At 47.5% G+C, this 24,781-nt stretch overlaps 3 protein-coding genes, 1 long non-coding RNA gene and 1 other non-coding gene across 12 annotated transcripts in view; 3 read left to right on the top strand and 2 right to left on the bottom strand.

The window, feature by feature from the left end:
* The window catches only part of LOC796311 (zinc finger MYM-type protein 1), an 854,498-nt gene that overhangs the window by 397,552 nt on the left and 432,165 nt on the right, over positions 1–24,781 (top strand). The gene's annotated exons all lie outside the window — the stretch shown is intronic.
* The window catches only part of wu:fe14d05, a 312,007-nt gene that overhangs the window by 242,795 nt on the left and 44,431 nt on the right, over positions 1–24,781 (top strand). The window lies entirely within an intron of this gene.
* Positions 2,294–24,781, bottom strand: part of LOC148682203 (uncharacterized) — a 429,467-nt gene continuing 406,979 nt past the window's right edge. Inside the window, exon 2 of the mRNA XM_088650793.1 lies at positions 2,294–8,582. The gene's annotated coding sequence lies outside the window, so the exon portion shown is untranslated. The remainder of the gene's footprint in view (positions 8,583–24,781) is intronic.
* trnas-cga (transfer RNA serine (anticodon CGA)) lies at positions 2,666–2,747 on the bottom strand. The gene has a single exon. It is a non-coding gene; the product is annotated as a tRNA-Ser (tRNA).
* Positions 18,804–22,770, top strand: LOC108183630 (uncharacterized). 5 transcript variants are annotated; one of them, XM_087248588.1, is made up of 6 exons: positions 18,804–20,758; positions 20,845–21,315; positions 21,711–21,880; positions 21,987–22,241; positions 22,322–22,564; positions 22,644–22,770. In XM_087248588.1, the coding sequence occupies exons 1-6, from the start codon at positions 20,092–20,094 to the stop codon at positions 22,740–22,742; spliced, it is 1,905 nt and encodes a 634-aa protein (XP_087104714.1). In that variant the 5' UTR covers positions 18,804–20,091; the 3' UTR covers positions 22,743–22,770. The 5 variants fall into 5 exon arrangements, with proteins under 5 accessions (XP_087104714.1, XP_087104713.1, XP_087104712.1 ...); XM_087248587.1 differs by having other exon boundaries at positions 18,804–21,315; XM_087248586.2 differs by having other exon boundaries at positions 21,987–22,564.

Consider the following 24,781-nt stretch of genomic DNA (forward strand, 5'->3'; position numbering starts at 1 on the left):
AGATTATGCAGAAATAAGGGGAGTGAAAATTAAAGATGTAGAACATAAAATTTGTTTATATGCTGATGATGTGTTTCTGTTTCTTACATACCCAGAATTTAGTTCACCTAAGGTGATGCATTCTCTTGACAAATTTGGATTACATTCAGGATATAGATTAAATTTACTTAAAACACAAACTCTTTAATGCAACTATAACCCAGATGATAAAATACACAAGGATTATGCATTTAAATGGAACATACCTTCTATCAGATAACTTGGGAGTTCAAATCTCTGCAGACCTATCAGGTATCTATAAAAATAAATGACTTTCCCATTACAGAAACTATAATAAAGGATTTGAACAGATGGCCCCTTCTATCTTTAGATCTATATAATCGAATAGAGATAATAAAGATGAATATATTACCATGCCCACTTTTTCTCTTTAAAGCTTTACCAGTGGAGAAACCAAAAAGCCAATTTGATGAATGGAAAAAACTAGTGTCTCGCTTCATTTGGAACGGAAAACATCATTAGATGTTTATTGTAATGCAGCACAGCTTAGACACATAGTTTGTTGGTGCAATGACAAATACTGTGCAAAGTGGAAAGAATTTGAACAATTACTAATCCACTTACCTCTCCAATAATTATTAGGAGATAGAAACTTCTAACATACAGAACTGCATAAACTGAATTCCCTGACAAAGAGCTCTTTAGAAATTTGGTACAAAGAATTAAAGAATCCTAAATGTGAAAAACAAGCTAAGATATTAAGAGGGGTTGAACATGATATTCAATTTAAACCAGCAAAACTAGATCTAAGATTTAAACAATGGAGTTTGTAGGCCATAACATCCTTCTGTCTCAACACTACTGATAATGAATTAGAAAGTTTTCAACAACTTTCCAATATATATAACTTAGATAAACAAGACTTTTTCCGTTACCTTCAAGTTAGACACTACTTCAATAAAAGCATAAGAGATTCTGAAGACATAAAAACAACAGTAGTGCAGGTATTTATAGATGCTTACAAAAAGAAGGTTAATAAAAAAAACTAGTATCAAGACTTTATTCCTGTCTGACATTAACAAAGAAACACTCAATAATGTATACAAAACATAAATGGGAAAGGGTAGCCAAATTAATACTAACAAATGAGAAATGGTTAACTCTTTGGGAAACACAAATGATCACAATTAATTCCGATTAATGGAGGGGATTTATTTGTAGAAATGTTATCAGGTTTTTTATTTCACCTAAAATAAAATACTTTCAAACGGGAGATCAAAAAATGGTGAATGCTGGAGAAAATGTGAAATTGTATTGGCAGATCATGTCCACATATTTAGGGACTGTAATATACAAAAGATTTAAATAAAGAGATAAATGCAATAATGAGATTGAATCTGGTATGTAATTTTAAAACTATGTACCTGGGAATTTACTCTGCAGAAATACCATAAAATGATGTGTATCTTCCGAACACATACTAACAACTAGCAAAAAGGCCATTACAAAAAAAAATTGCTAAAGGAAGATCCTCCATCTGTAGGCGAAAGGTATGATATTGTTAAAGAGGTGTATGACATGGAAGTACGGACATTTAACTTGAGACAACAAGCCTATAAAATTTCTGCATACTGGGGTAAATGGTTGAGGAGAAGCTTCTTGCTTTAAGCGGGGAGTCCCCAACAGGTTTCCATCGCCTAAACAACTCAGCTACGACTACATGTACTGCCATGTCCTCATGGCTAGTACACGTGTTGTGCATCCAGATGAAACTTTCGGCAAGCGATTGCTCAAACGCAAAAGCTGTGGCTCCACAAAAAGGGTCTTATAAGTGTCCAAACGGGGACTTGAACCCTGTACCCTTAGATTGAAAGTCTGATGCTCTACTGACTGAGCCATCCAGGCTCCATGGCAATGTTGTTAAGTAGGCAAGGTTTAGATTTGTGGTCGGCGCAGACCTTTACGGTACACAAAAATTTACTGTGACGTGGGGTTTAGGCTTGTGGTTGTTGTAGATGTTGCTACAACACAACAGGATACTGTGAGGTTGGGTTAATGGTTGTTGTAGGTGTAGACATCAGTAAAACAAAATAGTTTTACTCAGTGTCATGTAGGAGACATTAAATGGATCAATAGCAACTGCAGAAGGGGTTACTGTTGTTGTGGCAATGAATGGAGACTTAACAATTGAAAAGATTCCTTCCATGCCTTAGAAGCGTGACTTGATCAGTACTTATCTACACAGCATGCTGCCATCAAAGGTTCCTCACTAGTCTTCCACACTTTAGGAAACATAAACATTCAGGACGTGCCATTAGCACAGCCTGCACTAAAAGGAGGCTGGAGATTACAGATGGCAACACAGAGTCCAACGCCAATATCACCTTGAAAAATCTGCTGTGACCCAGATTCAAACTGGAGTTGTTGTGGCCACAACGCAGAGTACTAACCATTATATGATCACGGCAAGCTATGGGACAACCACTGGACCTTCACTCTCTGTCAAATGTCTTTGAAAATGGAGGGCCTTCAGGTCAGTTAGGTACCATGGCTGCCGATTTATTTTTGTGGCTTTTGCCTACCATCACATCCCTTTTCACAAGAAACAATGGAGTTGTTAACAATCAAGGAAGGTCGCAAATTAAAATACTGCGCACTGCCAGCACGTAGTCGGCAGGATTTGAACCTGCGCGGGGAGACCCCAATGGATTTCGAGTCCATCGCCTTAACCACTCGGCCACAACTACCTGTACTGCTATGTCCTTATGGCTAGCACACGTGTGGTATGGTGCATTCGGATGAAACTTTCGGCAAGCAATAGCTCAACCGCAAAAGCTGTGGGTCCACAAAAAGGGTCTTATATGCCCAAACTGGGACTTGAACCCTGGACCCTCAGATTTAAAGTCTGATGCTCTACCGACTCAGCCATCCAGGCTCCATGGCTAAGCCTTTCAAGTAGGCAAGGTTAGGTTAGGTTAGGTTAGGTTACTTTATTTATACCCGAAGGTAGATTTGATTTGCAGTCAAGAGTCCTCATCTTACAACAGTGCCACACAAAGCAACTCACACAGTAACAACAACAAATGCGCATTAGGACATAAAACATAAACATAAAGAATAAATAAATAATCACTTTAAGTGTCCACCCCCCTCCCCCAAGTAAATATTTAAAATGATTTAAAATATACAGGTCACTGAAACATCTCTGCTTAAGTCTTATTTAAATGTCTAATGGCTGCTGGTATAAAACTATTTTTGTAATGTTTCGTTTTACAGCTTAATACTAGAAACCTACGACCGGAGGGAAGGAGCTGAAACTCTGAATGTAGGGGATGAGCAGTGTCATTTAAAATTGAATTTGTAATTCTCTTTAGCTGCCTAGTGTACACAGCTTCTAGATTGGCTAGTGACACCCCGGTCAGCTTACTGGACCACTTAACTATTTGATTTAGTGAATTTTTATTCTTGACAGAAAGATTCCCAAACCATGACACCAGAGAAAAGGATAAAACGGATTCAAGAAAGGCGTGATAAAATAGATTCATCATCTGTTTATCGATATGGAAATAATTTAACTTTCTCAAGCAAAATAGTCACTGGTGCCCCTTTTTACACACTGCTGCACAATTCTCATCAAAGGAAAGTTTAGAGTCAATAATTGTGCCAAGGTATTTATATGATTGCACACTGTAGGGTTTAGGGTTGTGGTCGGTGCAGACCTTTAGGGTACACAAAAGTTTACTGTGACGTGGGGTTTAGGCTTGTGGTAGGTGTAGATGTTGCTAAAACACAACAGGTTACTGTGAGGTTGGGTTTTTAGTTGTTGTAGGTGTAGACATCAGTACAACACAATAGTTTGGACTCCATGTCATGTAGGAGACATTAAATAGATCAATAGCAACTGCAGAAGGTCTTTCTGTTGTTTTCTATAATTTCTTTCTATTCTTTTGGTTTATTTTTTTTCAAGTTAGTAAATTGATTTTCAATAACTCTTGTCAAAGATAGAGAATAAATTGGAAATGCACAGCGATGAAGGAAGGGTGATAAACTTTAAAGAAAATCAATATGCTTTCAAAGATGGTATACTAAAAATGTTTTATTCTTGCTTATCTAAAGACGTGTTTGTTACACCCAAAGCAGAAGAGTATTGGAAAAGATTATATCCCAATATCTAAAAGAAGGAAATATGGCAAAATTTGAGAGCTTGGTGGAAAAGTCCAGTTTTAGAGAATTTTGATTACATTTTAAGACAAAACTGTTTATTAAGTGAAATTAGATTGTGTAAAATAGGTTTGGCAAATTGTCATTTTAGAATTATAAGGTTCTATCTGCATTCTGAATGATTTTGTGATATTGAGCTTAAAAGTTTTTGCATTCCATATATCAAACAATATGTGTGTAGCATTTCTCTTTCATACATTGATAATTTGCATTTAGAGAACCCTTAAGGTCTCTGTCATGTCAGTTACTTTGCACTTGCGAATTGAAGTAAAAAACATTAGAAGTCATTTTCCGCTTGGAATTATGAGGTTCTATCTGCCAGATCATTCATTGAAGCTTTACTTTTCAAGAAATACAATCAAAAAATGTATAAGTTGGTGTTGTAACAATATGTTGATACTTGAGAAAGTTAAATTTTGGTTTCTATAACATTTATTTCATGTTTTAGGATGAATATTTTTCTTGTTTAAATTGAGCTTACAAAGCTGGGCTAAATATTTTTTTTCCAGTGCAGATGTTAGTTTTATCTAATTAATATGTTAATATTTATGACATTTTATGCTTTATATGAATTACTGAATTGTATTTATTGAATTATATGGCCTGTGAATTAAATTAAGTTTTTGCCCTTCAAGGCTTAATATTAAATTGAAAGACTTTAAAAGAAACAGACGATGACCAGATGAGTTTAATAAACTCTGAAAAGTGTTTCACTGACTACATGTAAACAAATAAATATATTTCACATTTAATATAGACATTTTTTAATATTGATATCTTTTTCAACAATATAAAATCTAACATTTCATTTCAATTTTGGTGACGCGTGCTTCCGTGGAAGGTGTTTTACTCGCACCCTCTTATCGTTTTGAAGGATGTTGTTGCAAAATTTAACGTCATCTTTACCGAAAATAGCAGCAAATACATACAGAAATGCCATAGTCCAGCCCCCATCAGGAAAGTGAGTACATACATGACGAGGTGGCCGAGTCCATCGAATCCCATTCTTGTCGTCATTCATATGGCAAAACTGAAAGTCATCTTACAGAAAAAATAGTTGCAGAAACATACATATACAAATATGTGCCACAGTCCAGCCTCCACCAGACAAGCAAGGAAAATATGTGACGAGGTGGCCGAGTGGTTAAGGCGATGGACTGCTGATCCATTGTGCTCTGCACGCATGTGTTCAAATCCCATCCTTGTCGCTCGTGTGTTCTGGCATTTGATAGAGCCTGGTGCTTCCTTGGAATTTTTTTACTCACACCCTCTTAGCGTTTTGAAGGATGTTGTTGCAAAATTTAATGTCACCTTTTCTGAAAATAGCTGCAAATGCATACATAAATGCCATAGTCCAGGACTTCCGGTAGGTAGAGCCATAGGATGGCAGCATAGAACGTACTCTTCCGGTCAATGTGTTCAAAAAGCCCTTATACTTTTACCAATTCAAGTGAGCTTTGCGCTAGACGACTTCAAAATAAATGGGGCAAAACCTAAAAAGGGGAATTCAAAGTCAAAAATAACCGAGGAGGAAAAGGAGACGAGGAATGATAACGACAAGTTAGGCCTACCTGAGAAAGAACATGGAGCCGAAACTTTGCGAGCAGTGAGAGCACTCAGCAGAGATATCTCCGAACTGAAGACAGATTTAAAAAAAGAATTTAGCCAATTCAAAGAAGAGTTCAAAAAGGATATGAAAACAGAAGTGGACAAGCTGAAAAGCGACATAAACCAGAAGCTAGAAGGCATCTCCGAAGATATTCAGTCACATGGCACAAGACTGAATGAAGCAGAGGAGCGAACAACTGAACTCGAGTCGGCAAACCTTGAACTAAAGGATGCCTTACTGCACACCTTGAAAGAGCAAAAAATGATGCAGAATAAGGTCACAGATTAGATGGCTGATCGGGACAAAATAATACCCAAATATACGGTATTAAGGAAGGAGCAGAAGGGATGTCCATGATTAATTTTATCACGTCTTTGCTAAAAACTGAGCTCTCACTGGACTCCTATTTAGACCTGCAGGTACAGAGAGCGCACAGATCTCTCGGTCCTAGACCTCAAAATAATAATACTTCAAGATCGATTATAGTCAATTTCCTGCAGTACAGCACGAGATCTTGCGAGCTGCCTGGGCAAAAGAACCACAACATGATGGCAAGCAGATTTTCTTTGCACACGATTTCCCCATGGAGAATAATGCAAAACTGAAGAAATATAAAGAAGTGAAAAAAGTCCTCAAGAAGAACAAAATCCGATTTCAGACGCCCTACCAAGCCAAGATGCGAATACACTGGGAGACAGGACCACAACTTTACGAAAGCGCGGCTGAAGCTACGAAAGACTTGAAAAAGAGAGGATATACGGTGGATCTGACGATGACACAGCAGGTATCCCAAGACCCCCGGTGTCGATGGGAAGAAAGACTGACACGCTGTACCCAGTGACTAAGAGCTGGACGGATCGCTCCTGATCGTGTTCAGGAAAGGTTGAAGAGCTTTCAGAGACAAACACCGAATGAAGATTAACTGTTGAGAAACACCGCTGACTGTTAACGTTAAAGAGGTATGCGGAAGCACTGTTATGATACACAACTTACAAATAATGCTATTTCAAACTACTTTATTAGTGCAAACTGCCTTCGGCTGAAATACTTGAACTCTAACCATTCTACAATTTGTTTGAATATGTGTTCTTCTCGATAGAGTCATTTAAAAGGTAAAAACTACATCATTCTGGACTGAATATGTTTCATTTTGTATTTGAACAATCCTCATGATTCCTAGTTGGTTGGAATCCTCGAGTGGCTATAGAAATCATTTTGTTTAAAATAATATTTACTTAAGTTAATAATCTGAGTTAAAAAGAAAAAAGACCGGGCACAAGTGATTAGATTGGTATGTTAGAAGAGAATTTTTCTTATCTAAATGAGGGACCCCTGCAAGTGGCAGGAATAAATGCCTCTCCCCAGGACTGGAGCTGGGTTTTGCTGGGTCAAACATGGCCCACAACTTTGGAAGCCAATGTTCTTTGTTTTTTTGTTTAGTTTTATTATCATTTTTGTTAGTTCTAAAGGTTGTCAACTTAACTTTCCGAAATTACCATGCAGAGATATGTAAAATAAAATAAAATAAAATTGCATCTTTAAATGTAAATGGGTTAAATAATCCAATTAAGAGGAGTAAGGTTATGGCCAAAATGAAACGTAAAAAAAAAAAAACAAATCATATACTTGCAAGAAACACACCTTTCCCCATCTGAACATGATAAACTTTAAAAATTTGGATATACACAAACTTTTTATAGTTCTTTTTGGAAAAATAATAAAAGGGGAGTTTCAACATCAATACATAATTTTGAGTTGCTAAAAGAGATATCAGATGAAGAAGGCAGATATATTTTGCTTCAGGGAAAACAAAATGAACAATTAATCACTTTAGTAAATGTATATGCACCCCCTGGCAGTAAAACGCTGTTCAATACAATTATCAACCTTTTGGCTATGGAGACTAAGGGAATAACAATATGTGGAGGTGATTTCAGTATAGTTCTTAACCAACAAAAGGACACTTCCAATAATAAAAGAATTAAAACGACTCAGTTAAGAAGTTTAGAATTCATTAAAAGAGTTGAAGTATTAGATGTTTAGAGAGATCTTCACCCCTCAAAACGAGAATACTCCCATTATTCTTCACCCCATGCAGTTTACAGTGGAATTGAATATTTTTTTATGTTTAGCAGGGACAGACACAGGGTAAAAGAATGTGAAATGAAAGCGGCCGATGTATCAGATCATGCAACATTATACCTCACTTTAAATTTGAATGACAGAAAAGCTGATAAAATATGGAGGCTAAATACAAGTATACTAGGGAAAACAGAAGTAGTGGAGAATAATGTAGAGAATAGAGAATAGTAGAGAATAATGATAATGGGGAAGTTAGTCCTATAATCTTATAGGAAGTTAGTCCTATAATCTTATGGGATGCAGCTAAAGCTATATTACAAGGCAAGATCATTTCTATTACAGCAACCCTTAAGAAGATAAAAGAACTTCAATTTAGGATTCTTAAAGATAATTAAAAGCAATTAACAACATGCAACTAGTAAAGATACCCAGATTTTGAAACAGATCAAAAATATAAAAAATAAAATAGATGAGATGTATAGAGAAGACATAGAGAAAAAAATAAAAATTCCTAAGGCAAGCCTTTTATGAATCGGGACCAAAAGCAACAAAAAGGCTAGCATGGAAACTTAAAAAACAACAACAAAAGGTTTCAATTCATAAGATAAAAAGACCCCAACTCAGGAAAAATATTGTATAGTCTGGATAAAATTAAAGAGGCATTTGAAACCTATTATAAATCTTTATACTCACAACAGACACAGGTAAATAATACATCAATTAAAGCTTTTTTTTTTTGGATTCTCTTGATCTTCCCTGTATTGGATGGGAACAAAATAGTCTCCTAACAAAAGAAATTACAGAGGATGAATTAGATAAAGCTATAAATAATCTTAAAAATAATTAAACACTCGGCAATGATGGTCTACCTTCTGAATGGTTCAAAACATTTAAAAAAGAGATCTCACATCTTCTTATATCATCATTTAATTGGACACTTAAAGAGGCAGAAATTCCCCCTTCTTGGAGGGAAGCAATTATCTCAGTCATACCTAAAGAGGGGAAGGATAAAACTGTAGTTGTAGTTCATGTAGACCTGTGTCTGTTTTAAATGTAGACTATAAATTATTTGCCTCTATTTTAGCCAAGAGACTTGAAACATTTTTACCTGATTTGATAGACGATCAAGCAGGGTTTATTAGAGGATGGCGGACTCAAGATAATATAAGAAGGACACTTCATGCAATACGACAAATTAAAAAAGATCACATTAAAGCAATTTTAGTTAGCCTAGATGCAGAGAAAGCTTTTGACTGTGTAAATTGGGAATATTTATTTAATGTTTAATATAGATTTGGATTTACAGAAAATACAGTTAGAAGCTTTCAATTTTTATACTCAAACCCAGAGGCTAAGATAAAAATAAACGATTGTCTTTCAAAAAAGATAAAACTAGAAAAAGGAACTATGCAGGGTTGTCCCCTCTCTCCCCTGATGTTTGCCATGTACATTGAACCTCTAGCCCAGGCAATTAGAGAAGAAAAATCAATTGGGGGGATTAACATTAATAAGGTAGACCATAAAATTGCTCTATATGCGGATGATGTGCTACTATATCTCTCCAATCCAGATGAATCACTTTCTAGTCTGCTTCTTGTTCTTAAAAGGTTTGGAGAACTCTCTGGGTACAAATTAAATATACAAAAAACTGGCCACAACCCAAACAATAAACTTCAACATAAATTAAATATGAATTGGAAACTAAACTCCCTTAAATACTTAGGAGTATGGTTAACACAAGATGCAGCTGACCTATATAGTCACCGATTCTGTCCCAGTCATTCCCCTCGCTGGCCAGCAGAGGTCACCTTCACCGGACTTCTAACCATGACGTCATGCACAAACACTGATTGCCACACACACCTGCAGCACATCACACTGATGAACCACGCTCACTCATAAAAGCAGCTCACACACTCAGTCCTGTGCAGAAATTGGTGGGAGATGAATTTATGTAAAAGCAAACTGGGAAGAATTTATGTCAGTTAGTGAAGAAGGGTTAAAAACACTGGATAAAATGGAGATATCTGACAATGATGAAATAAACAACAGAATAGTAGCAGTTATTATGGTGGCAGCAGAACAATTTATTCCAAAGAGTAAAGGGGAAAGGGAGAGAAATATAGTGCCTTGGTGGAATGAGAAATGCAGAGAAGTCATAAAACGAAAAAGGCATTTTTAAAAAATGACAAATTCACATAACTTTCAAAGTTTAATAGAATATAAAACTGCTCAAGCAAAAGTTAGGCGAGTATTAAGGCAAACAAAAAAAAGAGTACTGGAGGGAATTTTGTAACGAAATATAAAGTACACCAGAAGAGGAAAGATGGAATATGATTTAAAAAATGAGAGGAATTAGAAAAGATGTGGAAATTCCTGTGCTCAAAGAAGGAAACGGGATGGTGGTGAATGACAGAGAAAAGGCTATGATGCTAAGAGAAGCATTTACCAAAGTAAACTCCTCTAAAAATTTGTGTGAGTATAGAGTAAGGATCAGGGAGGAGGTGTTATCAAGTAATCCTATGATAAAGCAACGGAAAGAAGAAACAGGCAGTGTTTTGGATGTTCCGTTGGAAATGGCAGAACTGAAAAGAGTTATAAACAGAGTAAAAGAATCTTCCCCTGATTTAGATTAAGTTACACTATGATTAAACATTTAAGTGACAAGGCTTTGAATATTATGTTAGATGTTTGCAATAAGGTATGGAGAGAAGAAATTTTGCCAAAGAGTTGGAAAGAAGCTTTAATAATACCAATTAAGAAACCAGGAAAAGATTATAGTAATCCAAACAGCTACAGACCAATAGCACTTACATCTCATTTAGGTAAAATAATGGAAAAAACTGACAGATTAATGTATCATTTGGAAAAGGGTAAGAAATTATCACCAAATCAGAGTGGCTTTGGGGGGTAGAGGGACTATGGATCCAGTAGTATGTTTAGAGACAGATATAAGAAAAGCATTAATAAATAAAGAATCAGTGGGAGCAGTATTTTTTGATATTGAAAAGGTCTATGATATGGTATGGTGTGATGGACTGTTAATAAACTGGATAAAATGGGAGTATAAGGGAGAATGTTTAATTGGGTTAAAGATTTTTTTTTTTTTTCTGCAAGAGATCAATTAAAAGTAAAAGTAGGAGAATTTATAACACCAAAACAATTGACAGGGAATGGTACTCCTTAAGGGAGTATCATAAGCCCGTTGCTTTTCATTGTAATGATTAATGATGTATTTGAGAAAGTAGATAGGGGGGGATAAGTAGGTCTTTGTTTGCGGATGATGGAGCTTTGTGGTTTAGGGGAAGAAATATAGATTATATTATGAGGAAAATGCAAGAGGCATTAAATAATGTTGAAGAGTGGTCCATTTTAAATGGGTTTCAAGTTTTCAGTGGAAAAAATGGTCTGGGGGGCAGACAGATTGGCTTTAAAAACTATATATATATTACACTGATTAGATCAGTGTTGGATTACGGCTGTGTAGTGTACAGTTCGGCAGCAAAGACTCCTCTAGAGAAGTTAGAAAGAATACAGGCTCAGGCATTAAGGATTTGTTGTGGGGCGATCCTAACATCACCTGTGTCAGCAATTCAAGTTGAAGTAGGAGAAATGCCTCTTAGTTTAAGGAGGAAACGGTAAACGGCAGTTTATTGGGTTAATCTAATGGGGCAGGAGGAGTCTCACCCTACAACTAAGGTTTTACAGAAATGCTGCGAGTATGAAAAAAGTGAATGCAACAGTTTTGGGGTGGATAGTGGAACATTTAGTAGAGAAAGTAAAAAAAATTCATTTTGAAAACGAAATGCATTGATTTTATTTTTTTGCTGTTTGAAACAACTAACACTCATTTGGGGGATGGTGGGTCTCTAGCGGGGGGGGTCTTTGGAACGACCGCTGGCAAACGCTATGGATAAGCTCACCGGGGGCGTTGGTTAGACCCAGGGGAGAGCCCACCAAGCCATGCCCGGATAGAGACCACTCTCTCCGGCATGACCCGCGCCTGGAGGGGGGGGTAGCGCGTCCCTGGGTTTCGCTGACCTGCCGTCAAGTTTTCGATAACAGACACATATGAAGGACTTAGTGCAATTTCCGATTTCGCGGTTGATCGAACCAGGCCCCAGAGGCATTCAAAGAAGCCCCAGGAGATGCGTTCGAACCCGGGGGAGCTAGGTGCGCCCTACTGCCCTGGTTCAGCCAAAGACCCAGGCCTCAAAGGCAATCAAAGAAGCCCCAGGAGATGCGTTCGAACCCGGGGGAGCTAGGTGCGCGTAACTGCCCTGGTTCAGCCAAAGACCCAGGCCTCAAAGGCAATCAAAGAAGCCCCAGGAGATGCGTTCGAACCCGGGGGGGCTAGGTGCGCCCTACTGCCCTGGTTCAGCCAAAGACCCAGGCCTCAAAGGCAATCAAAGAAGCCCCAGGAGATGCGTTCGAACCCGGGGGAGCTAGGTGCGCGTAACTGCCCTGGTTCAGCCAAAGACCCAGGCCTCAAAGGCAATCAAAGAAGCCCCCAGGAGATGCGTTCGAACCCGGGGGAGCTAGGTGCGCGTAACTGCCCTGGTTCAGCCAAAGACCCAGGCCTCAAAGGCAATCAAAGAAGCCCCAGTAGATGCGTTCGAACCCGGGGGAGCTAGGTGCGCGTAACTGCCCTGGTTCAGCCAAAGACCCAGGCCTCAAAGGCAATCAAAGAAGCCCCAGGAGATGCGTTCGAACCCGGGGGAGCTAGGTGCGCGTAACTGCCCTGGTTCAGCCAAAGACCCAGGCCTCAAAGGCAATCAAAGAAGCCCCAGGAGATGCGTTCGAACCCGGGGGAGCTAGGTGCGCGTAACTGCCCTGGTTCAGCCAAAGACCCAGGCCTCAAAGGCAATCAAAGAAGCCCCAGTAGATGCGTTCGAACCCGGGGGAGCTAGGTGCGCGTAACTGCCCTGGTTCAGCCAAAGACCCAGGCCTCAAAGGCAATCAAAGAAGCCCCAGGAGATGCGTTCGAACCCGGGGGAGCTAGGTGCGCGTAACTGCCCTGGTTCAGCCAAAGACCCAGGCCTCAAAGGCAATCAAAGAAGCCCCAGGAGATGCGTTCGAACCCGGGGGAGCTAGGTGCGCGTAACTGCCCTGGTTCAGCCAAAGACCCAGGCCTCAAAGGCAATCAAAGAAGCCCCAGTAGATGCGTTCGAACCCGGGGGAGCTAGGGGTCCATTGCTGAGCTGCCAACCCGTCTCCCAGCGCTCATATCCCCGCAGGCCAGCGCGCGCAAAGGCCTATTTGGGTCACCAACGGTAAGCGAGGGGGCCGGAGAGCCAGGAGGGGGGGGGTCTTTGGCGATCAGTGGTTCCCCGGGATAAGTGAGGGTGTATTGGGCAAAGAGCGCGGGACATGGAGCCCTGGAGGCCAATGGTGCACCAGCGGTACCAATTTACGCATCAGCTGAAACATTAGTGCGCTCACCGGGGGCGTCGGTTAGACCCAGGAGAAAGCCCACCAAGCCATGCCCGGATAGAGACCACTCTCTCCGGCATGACCCGCGCCTGGAGGGGGGGGTAGCGCGTCCCTGGGTTTCGCTGACCTGCCGTCAAGTTTTCGATAACAGACACATATGAAGGACTTAGTGCAATTTCCGATTTCGCGGTTGATCGAACCAGGCCCCAGAGGCATTCAAAGAAGCCCCAGGAGATGCGTTCGAACCCGGGGGAGCTAGGTGCGCGTTACTGCCCTGGTTCAGCCAAAGACCCAGGCCTCAAAGGCATTCAAAGAAGCCCCAGGAGATGCGTTCGAACCCGGGGGAGCTAGGTGCGCGTTACTGCCCTGGTTCAGCCAAAGACCCAGGCCTCAAAGGCAATCAAAGAAGCCCCAGTAGATGCGTTCGAACCCGGGGGAGCTAGGTGCGCGTAACTGCCCTGGTTCAGCCAAAGACCCAGGCCTCAAAGGCAATCAAAGAAGCCCCAGGAGATGCGTTCGAACCCGGGGGAGCTAGGTGCGCGTAACTGCCCTGGTTCAGCCAAAGACCCAGGCCTCAAAGGCAATCAAAGAAGCCCCAGGAGATGCGTTCGAACCCGGGGGGGCTAGGTGCGCCCTACTGCCCTGGTTCAGCCAAAGACCCAGGCCTCAAAGGCAATCAAAGAAGCCCCAGGAGATGCGTTCGAACCCGGGGGAGCTAGGTGCGCCCTACTGCCCTGGTTCAGCCAAAGACCCAGGCCTCAAAGGCAATCAAAGAAGCCCCAGTAGATGCGTTCAAACCCGGGGGAGCTAAGTGCGCGTAACTGCCCTGGTTCAGCCAAAGACCCAGGCCTCAAAGGCAATCAAAGAAGCCCCAGGAGATGCGTTCAAACCCGGGGGAGCTAAGTGCGCGTAACTGCCCTGGTTCAGCCAAAGACCCAGGCCTCAAAGGCAATCAAAGAAGCCCCCAGGAGATGCGTTCGAACCCGGGGGAGCTAGGTGCGCCCTACTGCCCTGGTTCAGCCAAAGACCCAGGCCTCAAAGGCAATCAAAGAAGCCCCAGTAGATGCGTTCAAACCCGGGGGAGCTAAGTGCGCGTAACTGCCCTGGTTCAGCCAAAGACCCAGGCCTCAAAGGCAATCAAAGAAGCCCCAGGAGATGCGTTCAAACCCGGGGGAGCTAGGTGCGCGTAACTGCCCTGGTTCAGCCAAAGACCCAGGCCTCAAAGGCAATCAAAGAAGCCCCCAGGAGATGCGTTCGAACCCGGGGGAGCTAGGTGCGCGTAACTGCCCTGGTTCAGCCAAAGACCCAGGCCTCAAAGGCAATCAAAGAAGCCCCAGTAGATGCGTTCGAACCCGGGGGAGCTAGGTGCGCGTAACTGCCCTGGTTCAGCCAAAGACCCAGGCCTCAAAGGCAATCAAAGAAGCCCCAGGAGATGCGTTCGAACCCGGGGGAGCTAGGTGCGCCCTACTGCCCTGGTTCAGCCAAAGACCCAGGCCTCAAAGGCAATCAAAGAAGCCCCAGGAGATGCGTTCGAACCCGGGGGAGCTAGGTGCGCGTAACTGCCCTGGTTCAGCCAAAGACCCAGGCCTCAAAGGCAATCAAAGAAGCCCCAGGAGATGCGTTCGAACCCGGGGGAGCTAGGTGCGCGTAACTGCCCTGGTTCAGCCAAAGACCCAGGCCTCAAAGGCAATCAAAGAAGCCCCAGTAGATGCGTTCGAACCCGGGGGAGCTAGGGGTCCATTGCTGAGCTGCCAACCCGTCTCCCAGCGCTCATATCCCCGCAGGCCAGCGCGCGCAAAGGCCTATTTGGGTCACCAACGGTAAGCGAGGGGGCCGGAGAGCCAGGAGGGGGGGGGGGTCTTTGGCGATCAGTGGTTCCCCGGGATAAGTGAGGGTGTATTGGGCAAAGAGCGCGGGACATGGAGCCCTGGAGGCCAATGGTGCACCAGCGGTACCAATTTACGCATCAGCTGAAACATTAGTGCGCTCACCGGGGGCGTCGGTTAGACCCAGGAGAAAGCCCACCAAGCCATGCCCGGATAGAGACCACTCTCTCCGGCATGACCCGCGCCTGGAGGGGGGGGTAGCGCGTCCCTGGGTTTCGCTGACCTGCCGTCAAGTTTTCGATAACAGACACATATGAAGGACTTAGTGCAATTTCCGATTTCGCGGTTGATCGAACCAGGCCCCAGAGGCATTCAAAGAAGCCCCAGGAGATGCGTTCGAACCCGGGGGAGCTAGGTGCGCGTTACTGCCCTGGTTCAGCCAAAGACCCAGGCCTCAAAGGCATTCAAAGAAGCCCCAGGAGATGCGTTCGAACCCGGGGGAGCTAGGTGCGCGTTACTGCCCTGGTTCAGCCAAAGACCCAGGCCTCAAAGGCAATCAAAGAAGCCCCAGTAGATGCGTTCGAACCCGGGGGAGCTAGGTGCGCGTAACTGCCCTGGTTCAGCCAAAGACCCAGGCCTCAAAGGCAATCAAAGAAGCCCCAGGAGATGCGTTCGAACCCGGGGGAGCTAGGTGCGCGTAACTGCCCTGGTTCAGCCAAAGACCCAGGCCTCAAAGGCAATCAAAGAAGCCCCAGGAGATGCGTTCGAACCCGGGGGGGCTAGGTGCGCCCTACTGCCCTGGTTCAGCCAAAGACCCAGGCCTCAAAGGCAATCAAAGAAGCCCCAGGAGATGCGTTCGAACCCGGGGGAGCTAGGTGCGCCCTACTGCCCTGGTTCAGCCAAAGACCCAGGCCTCAAAGGCAATCAAAGAAGCCCCAGTAGATGCGTTCAAACCCGGGGGAGCTAGGTGCGCGTAACTGCCCTGGTTCAGCCAAAGACCCAGGCCTCAAAGGCAATCAAAGAAGCCCCAGGAGATGCGTTCGAACCCGGGGGAGCTAGGTGCGCGTAACTGCCCTGGTTCAGCCAAAGACCCAGGCCTCAAAGGCAATCAAAGAAGCCCCAGTAGATGCGTTCGAACCCGGGGGAGCTAGGTGCGCGTAACTGCCCTGGTTCAGCCAAAGACCCAGGCCTCAAAGGCAATCAAAGAAGCCCCCAGGAGATGCGTTCGAACCCGGGGGAGCTAGGTGCGCGTAACTGCCCTGGTTCAGCCAAAGACCCAGGCCTCAAAGGCAATCAAAGAAGCCCCAGTAGATGCGTTCGAACCCGGGGGAGCTAGGTGCGCGTAACTGCCCTGGTTCAGCCAAAGACCCAGGCCTCAAAGGCAATCAAAGAAGCCCCAGGAGATGCGTTCGAACCCGGGGGAGCTAGGTGCGCCCTACTGCCCTGGTTCAGCCAAAGACCCAGGCCTCAAAGGCAATCAAAGAAGCCCCAGTAGATGCGTTCGAACCCGGGGGAGCTAGGTGCGCGTAACTGCCCTGGTTCAGCCAAAGACCCAGGCCTCAAAGGCAATCAAAGAAGCCCCCAGGAGATGCGTTCGAACCCGGGGGAGCTAGGTGCGCGTAACTGCCCTGGTTCAGCCAAAGACCCAGGCCTCAAAGGCAATCAAAGAAGCCCCCAGGAGATGCGTTCGAACCCGGGGGAGCTAGGTGCGCGTAACTGCCCTGGTTCAGCCAAAGACCCAGGCCTCAAAGGCAATCAAAGAAGCCCCAGTAGATGCGTTCGAACCCGGGGGAGCTAGGTGCGCGTAACTGCCCTGGTTCAGCCAAAGACCCAGGCCTCAAAGGCAATCAAAGAAGCCCCAGTAGATGCGTTCAAACCCGGGGGAGCTAAGTGCGCGTAACTGCCCTGGTTCAGCCAAAGACCCAGGCCTCAAAGGCAATCAAAGAAGCCCCAGGAGATGCGTTCGAACCCGGGGGAGCTAGGTGCGCGTAACTGCCCTGGTTCAGCCAAAGACCCAGGCCTCAAAGGCAATCAAAGAAGCCCCCAGGAGATGCGTTCGAACCCGGGGGAGCTAGGTGCGCGTAACTGCCCTGGTTCAGCCAAAGACCCAGGCCTCAAAGGCAATCAAAGAAGCCCCAGTAGATGCGTTCGAACCCGGGGGAGCTAGGGGTCCATTGCTGAGCTGCTAACCCGCCTCCCAGCGCTCATATTCCCGCAGCAAACATAAGACCCCACCGCTGACGGAGGCTAAAACGACGTGCGGCTGGTGCCCCATACACGAGCCCAGGGCCGGTGGTGACCCATTCACAAACCCAAAGACCGATTGGGCCACCAGCGGTACGTCTTGGCCAGTTGGGTCACCAGCAGCACGTCTGTCTGATCCATGCGGTTTGGAGGAGTTAGTGTCCCCGGGCTTAATAGTGGGGTGCCCGGGCACGGCTGGTGATTAGGTGCAAATCTAGGGGGTCCTTTGGAACCAGCGCTTGCCGCCGGAGAGTGCGTGTACCTCGGGCAGAGCGTGCGGGGCACGGCCCCCCCCCCAACGCTGGATCTCAGAGGCCCCAGGCCAGGGAGAGGGGCTGGGGTCGCTCCCCAAGAAGGGTGTGTGTGCCCCGGGCAGAGCGCGCGGGGCACAGGCCTCCCCAACGCTGGATCTCAGAGGCCCCAGGCCAGGGAGAGGGGCTGGGGTCGCTCCCCAAGAAGGGTGTGTGTGCCCCGGGCAGAGCGCGCGGGGCACAGGCCTCCCCAACGCTGGATCTCAGAGGCCCCAGGCCAGGGAGAGGGGCTGGGGTCGCTCCCCAAGAAGGGTGTGTGTGCCCCGGGCAGAGCGCGCGGGGCACAGGCCTCCCCAACGCTGGATCTCAGAGGCCCCAGGCCAGGGAGAGGGGCTGGGGTCGCTCCCCAAGAAGGGTGTGTGTGCCCCGGGCAGAGCGCGCGGGGCACAGGCCTCCCCAACGCTGGATCTCAGAGGCCCCAGGCCAGGGAGAGGGGCTGGGGTCGCTCCCCAAGAAGGGTGTGTGTGCCCCGGGCAGAGCGCGCGGGGCACAGGCCTCCCCAACGCTGGATCTCAGAGGCCCCAGGCCAGGGAGAGGGGCTGGGGTCGCTCCCCAAGAAGGGTGTGTGTGCCCCGGGCAGAGCGCGCGGGGCACAGGCCTCCCCAACGCTGGATCTCAGAGGCCCCAGGCCAGGGAGAGGGGCTGGGGTCGCTCCCCAAGAAGGGTGTGTGTGCCCCGGGCAGAGCGCGCGGGGCACAGGCCTCCCCAACGCTGGATCTCAGAGGCCCCAGGCCAGGGAGAGGGGCTGGGGTCGCTCCCCAAGAAGGGTGTGTGTGCCCCGGGCAGAGCGCGCGGGGCACAGGCCTCCCCAACGCTGGATCTCAGAGGCCCCCATTAATGGTTCACCAGCGGCTCCATCGATGGTTCACCAGCGGCACATCTTTACGCATCTAGCGCCAAAGGTCCAACAGGAATACGTTATGCCTGGCGCTCACCGGGGCGTTGGTTAGACCCAGGCCCGAGCCCACCAAACCATGCCCGACGGGAGACCACCCTTCCCGGCCTACTTGTCGGGACGTCCCGCGCCTGGAGGTTTTTGCCCGACACCCACAATCTCTGACCTGCCATCAGGGTTTCGGGGAAGGCGTAAAAATATGGACTTAGTCTCTGACAGTCCAGTCGCCAGACCCCACGGTGACTGCTCGATAGGAGCTAGTGTGGCGCCCCAGGGGCTAGGCCCCCACCCAGGCCCCCCAAAGCACCAATGGGGTCGGCCTCTATGGGTGTGGCAGATCCTCCCCGTCCTGGGCGCTGTATCAGGGAGGCGTGGGGGTGTCCCTCCGCACACAGCGCCCCCCCCTTCCCGCCCCGATCTGTGGGTAAAGGACCCAGATGGCCCGTCTGGCTAAATGACCCAGAGCTTGTCTGCTGCTCAGCCCGCCCGCCAGCCCGCCCCCCTGGACTCCGTTTCCCCCGCGCCGATACTCGGCCCGTGCCCCCGCCCCACGCCCCTCGCCCTGCGAGGGCTGGGGGATGTTCGGTGGGTTCGGTCGAGTCACCCGGCGTGGTGAATCGAGGCCCCAGGGGCAGCGTAGGGAACGAGCTGGTGTGGGCTTCGATTCTACCCCCGCCCGAGTGTGTGCGTCTGCATCCCGTCCGTCTGCCCGCCCGCAACGCCGCCCACCCCCTGGGTTTATCCTTGCTGGCTCCCGGCTGACCCCCACCCCGCCTACCCTGCTCCCGGGGGAGTGAGGGTGGTTGGTTGGGAGGGGAAGCTAGTGGACTCCGGCGAGGTGAAACGTGCCAGGGTCAGTGGTGCCGGGGTTACGGGCTGTCTGAACTCCCCTTTCGATGGTTGGTGCGTATCCCATGTTGGTTGTAGCAGGTCACAAAAGCTCCCGCGGCTGGCGCGTGTGGAGCTGTCCCCCCCCGATGGGGCTCAAACAATCAATCCCCTTTTTGGGGTGGAAAAAGTGAACGTGGATGGCTGTGGAAAAGCTCCCGCTGGCCAGAACAGCAAAATGAAGGGGGGATAGGGAGTGAGGTGGGACACCCCTTCCCCAACTCGAGTCGTGACAAGAGAGAGAGGTGTCGAACCGCTGACCGGGGCAACGATGAAGGGGCGGTGGGGTGAATTGTTTAACGGGACACCCCCTCTGGTTCCTTTGAAAAGGGGGGAAGGGAGTGAGGTGGACACCCCTCTCCCCCCTACTTGAGAAGTCGTAACAAGAGAAGGCTTGAACCGAATGGATCTCCGTAGGGCATCGGCTTACACCTCCTGGTGCGGGGGGGTGTCCTTCCCCTTTAAGAAATACGGGTCCACCAACGTCATGACGCGGAAGTGGACGCCGCCTCCGGCCGCTTATTAACCGCCGCACGTGGCGTGCGGGCCCCTTTCCCCCTCTGCATTGGCTCTGGCACGGTCATGGCTGAATGTGCCCTATGCTTCAACGTCTACAGCCGGCTTGCGCCTCACCTGACGGCCGTTCACAAGGTGGCCAACTCGGACGAGAAGCGGCTGCTTCTCGCGCTGGCCGCCGGCCGCGTGGACACGCGGAAGACACCGTGCCCGGTCCCGGGATGTCGCCGGACGCCAGCCCGCCTAGACAGGCACTTGAGGCAGCACGCGGAGCTCTCGACCTCGGGAAGGAAAGAGGCTATGGGGAGGGCGAAACGCCGGAAAGTAGCTCGGGAGTTGCAGTGGCTGCGGTCCACCCAGCCTGCAATCCCTGTCGTGTCCCAGCTAGCATCGTCCTCCGAGGGGGAGCGGGACTCGGAGGACCCAGAGGCCGGCCGCCCGTGCGCCGACCGCGGCTGCAGGCGCGCCACCGAGCGCATACAGGCTCAGCTCACGGACCTGGGGAAACAGGTTACCAAGATGCGGTCCACCCTGCTCCAAATCACACGCCTCTACCGAGAGCTAAGGAAGGGAGAAGGGGGGAGAAGGAGGAGGAAGAGGGCCAGGAGAACCAGGTCGCCTCCTGCACCACCGCCTCCCGGGCGAGGGGCGGCCGGAGGTCCGACGCCCCCCGAGCCTCCGGAGGCTTTGGAGCCCACTGCCTACCCGTTCCCGGACCACGTCCCCGCGCTGAGTTGAGTATATTTCAGGCACGTCACTGTCGCTCTGCTGGGTGTGTGGCTTCGGGGAAGTTGACTCTTGGTTGTGCTCGTTCCACAGACCTTCTCTTGGGGGAGTTCGAAGGGTACCAACTGGGCAGCGAGCCCACCCCCCGCCTGCGGAACAACGTCACTTCGAAGCTGGGGAGAATCAAAGCCTTCCTTGGTTACATGGCCAGGGGCACCGCGGAGCCAGGGGACTTCCTCTTCCTCAACCAACCAGCCCGAATCCGAGCGTGGGCCGCCCGGCTAGGTCAGACGCGCATGGCCGAGCCCACCAGGCAGCACTACCTGAAGAACGTGGCTCAGTTCCTAGACTACCTCTCGGAGACGCCGCCGGCCGCCTGTCAGCTCTCCAGCACGGCTCTGGTTCTGATTCGAAGGGAGGTCAGAGCCCTCATCCGCGGCATACGCCGGCGTGTCGTCGTGCACGAGGTAAGGACCAAGCAGGCGAAGGAAAGCCGACTGATCCCCAAGGCCAGTCTGGTGCGCTGTCACCGGACCGCTGGGAGGAAAATTCCCGCCCTGCTAGGTAAGCAAGCCCTTCCGCCGTTCCAGCGATTCCCCCTGTTCGTTCTTCCGGGGCACCAACAGCCCTTGGTTCATCCAGCCACGTCTGTCTGCCCCTCTCCCCCGCGAATGGGACTCATTCGGGGGGGAAGGGGGGCAGACCGACGTGGCTGGATGAACCAACAGCTGCTGGTGGCCCGGAGAGGAGTTGTGCGTTTCTTCTTCAGGGGCACCAGCAGTCCATGAACTGCTGGTGCCCCTGAAGAAGAAACGCACATTTCCTCTCCGGGCCACCAGCAGCTGTTGTTTGAGCTGCTGGCGCCCCGGAGTACAAGTCACCAGCAGCCAAGAGCTGTTGGTGACCCAGAAAGGAAATAGAACCGTCGGTGGTCTAATCTGTCTAATGTCTTTCACCAGATAGCCTCGAATCCAACCCAAGCACTAGGCAACAGTGGCGCTTCTATGGCTTTCTGACTGGCTACCTAACCTCCATCTCTGGGCACCGCTGTGGAGTCTTCCAGAATCTCACAATCCAGGAGGTTGAAGAGGCCTCCAGAAGCCCCGACGAGTCTGCTTATGTCATTAACGTGAGTATGGCGCAAGTAAGGTGGGGGTCACCAGTAGCATGCTCTCTCTCTCACTCACTCACTCACTCACTCACTCACTCACTCACTGCTTGTTCTCTGATGGCAGATTACCACTCACAAAACAAACAGAGCCTTTGGGGCGGCTCAGCTGTCCCTAAACAGGGAGGAATACAGCTGGTTCCGCAGGTTTTTGGCGCTGCGGGCTGGTCTCCCCGGAGGGAGCCAGGCTACCTATTTCTTTTTCACTTCCAGAGCCAGTCCTTGTCGGACCCTGAACAAGTACTTTCAGTCTGCTTGGCTCAGTATGGGCCTTCCAGGCAAACCCACCTTTACTGACGTACGCACTGCGATCGCGACTCATGTGAGTAGGCATTGTGACGCCCCTGTAACTACCAGCGGCGGCTTCTATCCTAATCAAGCTTCTGTCTCTCTCCGACGCAGGCAAAGAATGCACACTCTTCAGAGGATCGCCGCAAGGTGGCGCAATTCATGTGCCATGACACTTCAACCTCAGATAAGTTCTACGCACTTCACCTCGGACCTCTCCAAGCACGCGAGCGCCGCAGACTCTTTGAAAGGGCCCTGGTGGAGGAGGAGGAGGAGGAGGAGGATGGGGAGGCAGCGGGCACTGAAAGCCCCCCGCGGAAAGGGCGCAAGAGGACAGAGACTTCCGTCTCTCCCCTGGTAAAAATCACATTCTCTTTGGCGTGGACAGCAGAACGTATGGCATTGGCTAACTTCCCTTTATGTGTCTCTTTTCCAGGAGGGAACCAGCAGGAGGACGCTGCCATGGCGCCCTGCCAAAGGGAAAAGCCAGGGCGCTCGCCCGCTCGAACAAACAGAAGACTCTGAATCGTCCTGAATAAATATTGTACAACTTAACGGTCAAATGGTGTTCAGTGTCTTCATTATTCCTTTTATTTATTATCTGTGTGGTAAAAGTAAATTCAGTGGGGACAAAAATGAGCCCTGTCTTCTTAGTTCAACGCTGTATGCCTGCTGCGTCCAGGTCCTGCCTTGGCTACGTTCCGATTGGGACAGATTAGCCCTAACTTGTGTGTTAAAAGTGTCACGTGGGATGCCCTCGTCCAGGTTCTGCCTTGGCTACGTTCCAATTGGGACAAACTATCCCTGCCTTGAGTGTTAAAAGTGACTCGCGGGACGCCCCCGTCCAGGTTCAGCCTTGGTTGATAGCTCATAGGGAGAATGAATCCCTTTTCCAGCACAAGGGGGTGATGGGCTGGACAAATCTGTCCAGGTCTGCAAATGCTTTGAACGCCCAGAAGGCCTTGAGTCCAATTCTGTATATTAGCAAGCTTCTCCCGGGACAGCTCGGTCCTTAGAGATGCATGAATAGGTCAGGACAGGGCAGCTGTGGAGTGGAGGTTAACTTTATGGAGGAAGTGAACATTAAACAGTTAAGTATATCTCCCAGACTGATTATACCTGCTGTACTTCTCTGGGTTCTCCCTTAACCAGTAGTGGATTTAAAAATGTTAGAAAATAGACAAAAAGAGGGAATGGGAGAATTGGAGGAAATGTATGTAAGGAAATATTTAATGGAAGAATACAGAGACATAGTACATGTTTATTCAGATGCATCAAAAAATCCAGATAATGACCAGCTATAGTAAAAAAAAAAAGGATTTCACACAAATTAGCAGTGTATACAGGGGAAATGTTGGCAATAAGTTTAGCTTTTACAATGGGTGAAAGATGTGGGAATTAAGAGTTTTAGTCTGCTCAGATTGCAGTTCTGCTCTTTTAAGCATTGAAGCAAAACACTCAGACTGTAGGCAAGATTTAGTAATTGAAATATTACATGAGTTGTATAAATTAGAAGGAGAGAGTAAAGGTAGTGTTCATCTGGGTGCCAGCTCATGTGGGATTACAAGGAAACGAAGAAACAGATAAAATGGCAAAGCAAGCTACTATGGAAGAGAATATTGGAATGGAAGTGAATTACAGTAGAATTGAAGTTAAAGCAAAAATAAAGAAACAAATAATGGGGAAATGGCAGCTCCATTGGGAAGCAGGAAAGAATAGAAGACAAATTTACAATATTCAGCTAAAAGTAGGTAAAGGGAGGCACTCAAAAGGAAAGAGGATACTATTTTATCCAGACTAAGAATTGGGCATACTGGACCTAACAGTACATTGCAGGTAATGGCAAAGCACAGAACAGGTCTATGAGTGTGGGGAAAAATGAATCTGTTGAACATGTGATCATGCATTGTGAGCGGTATAATGAAGAAAGAAGAGAGTTATGGGAAGAAGTCAAGAAAGAGATTATGAGTTTACATTGAAATTTTTATTTAATCCTGAGGTAGGAAGGCATATTAAGTACACTGCATTGTTTATATTTTTAAAAGACACAGGACTGATTAATAATATTTCATTATTAGAATTACTTTAATGCAAATTTATAAAGTTTAAGGTAGGGAGGGAGTTATTTTCTGAACCTGACATAGTGGGAGGACTGAGCAGAAGTCAGAGGAACTGGAGACACGGCGCTGGCGGATACGAAGTCTCTCACTAGGTTAGGGGAAGGGATTATAATGGGAACAGTAGAGTCTCTGAATCAGGTTACAGGCAGGTGGGGGGTAATGCACAAGAACTGGTGCGATCCGCCAAATAAAAACAAAAGAAGTCCTGTGCGAAGTCTTGTTCTGCCCTGTCTGACATTACAGGGCAAAATGATTATAATTTCAAAGATTATTAATATTATTATTATTATTATTATTATTATTATTATTATGCAGCACAATTAAGACCATTGGCATGGTGGTGTGATCTTGAAGTAGAAACAAGATGGAAGGAAATAGAGAGCAAAATTCAGGAAATACCAATTCAAGCATTAATAGGTAAAAAAAATAAATAAACTAATTTCCAGATGAAGAT

The sequence above is a fragment of the Danio rerio genome, chromosome 4 (genome assembly GCF_052040795.2).
Source record: "Danio rerio strain M-AB ecotype USA chromosome 4, GRCz13ab, whole genome shotgun sequence".
NCBI classification, from domain to species: Eukaryota; Metazoa; Chordata; class Actinopteri; order Cypriniformes; family Danionidae; genus Danio; species Danio rerio.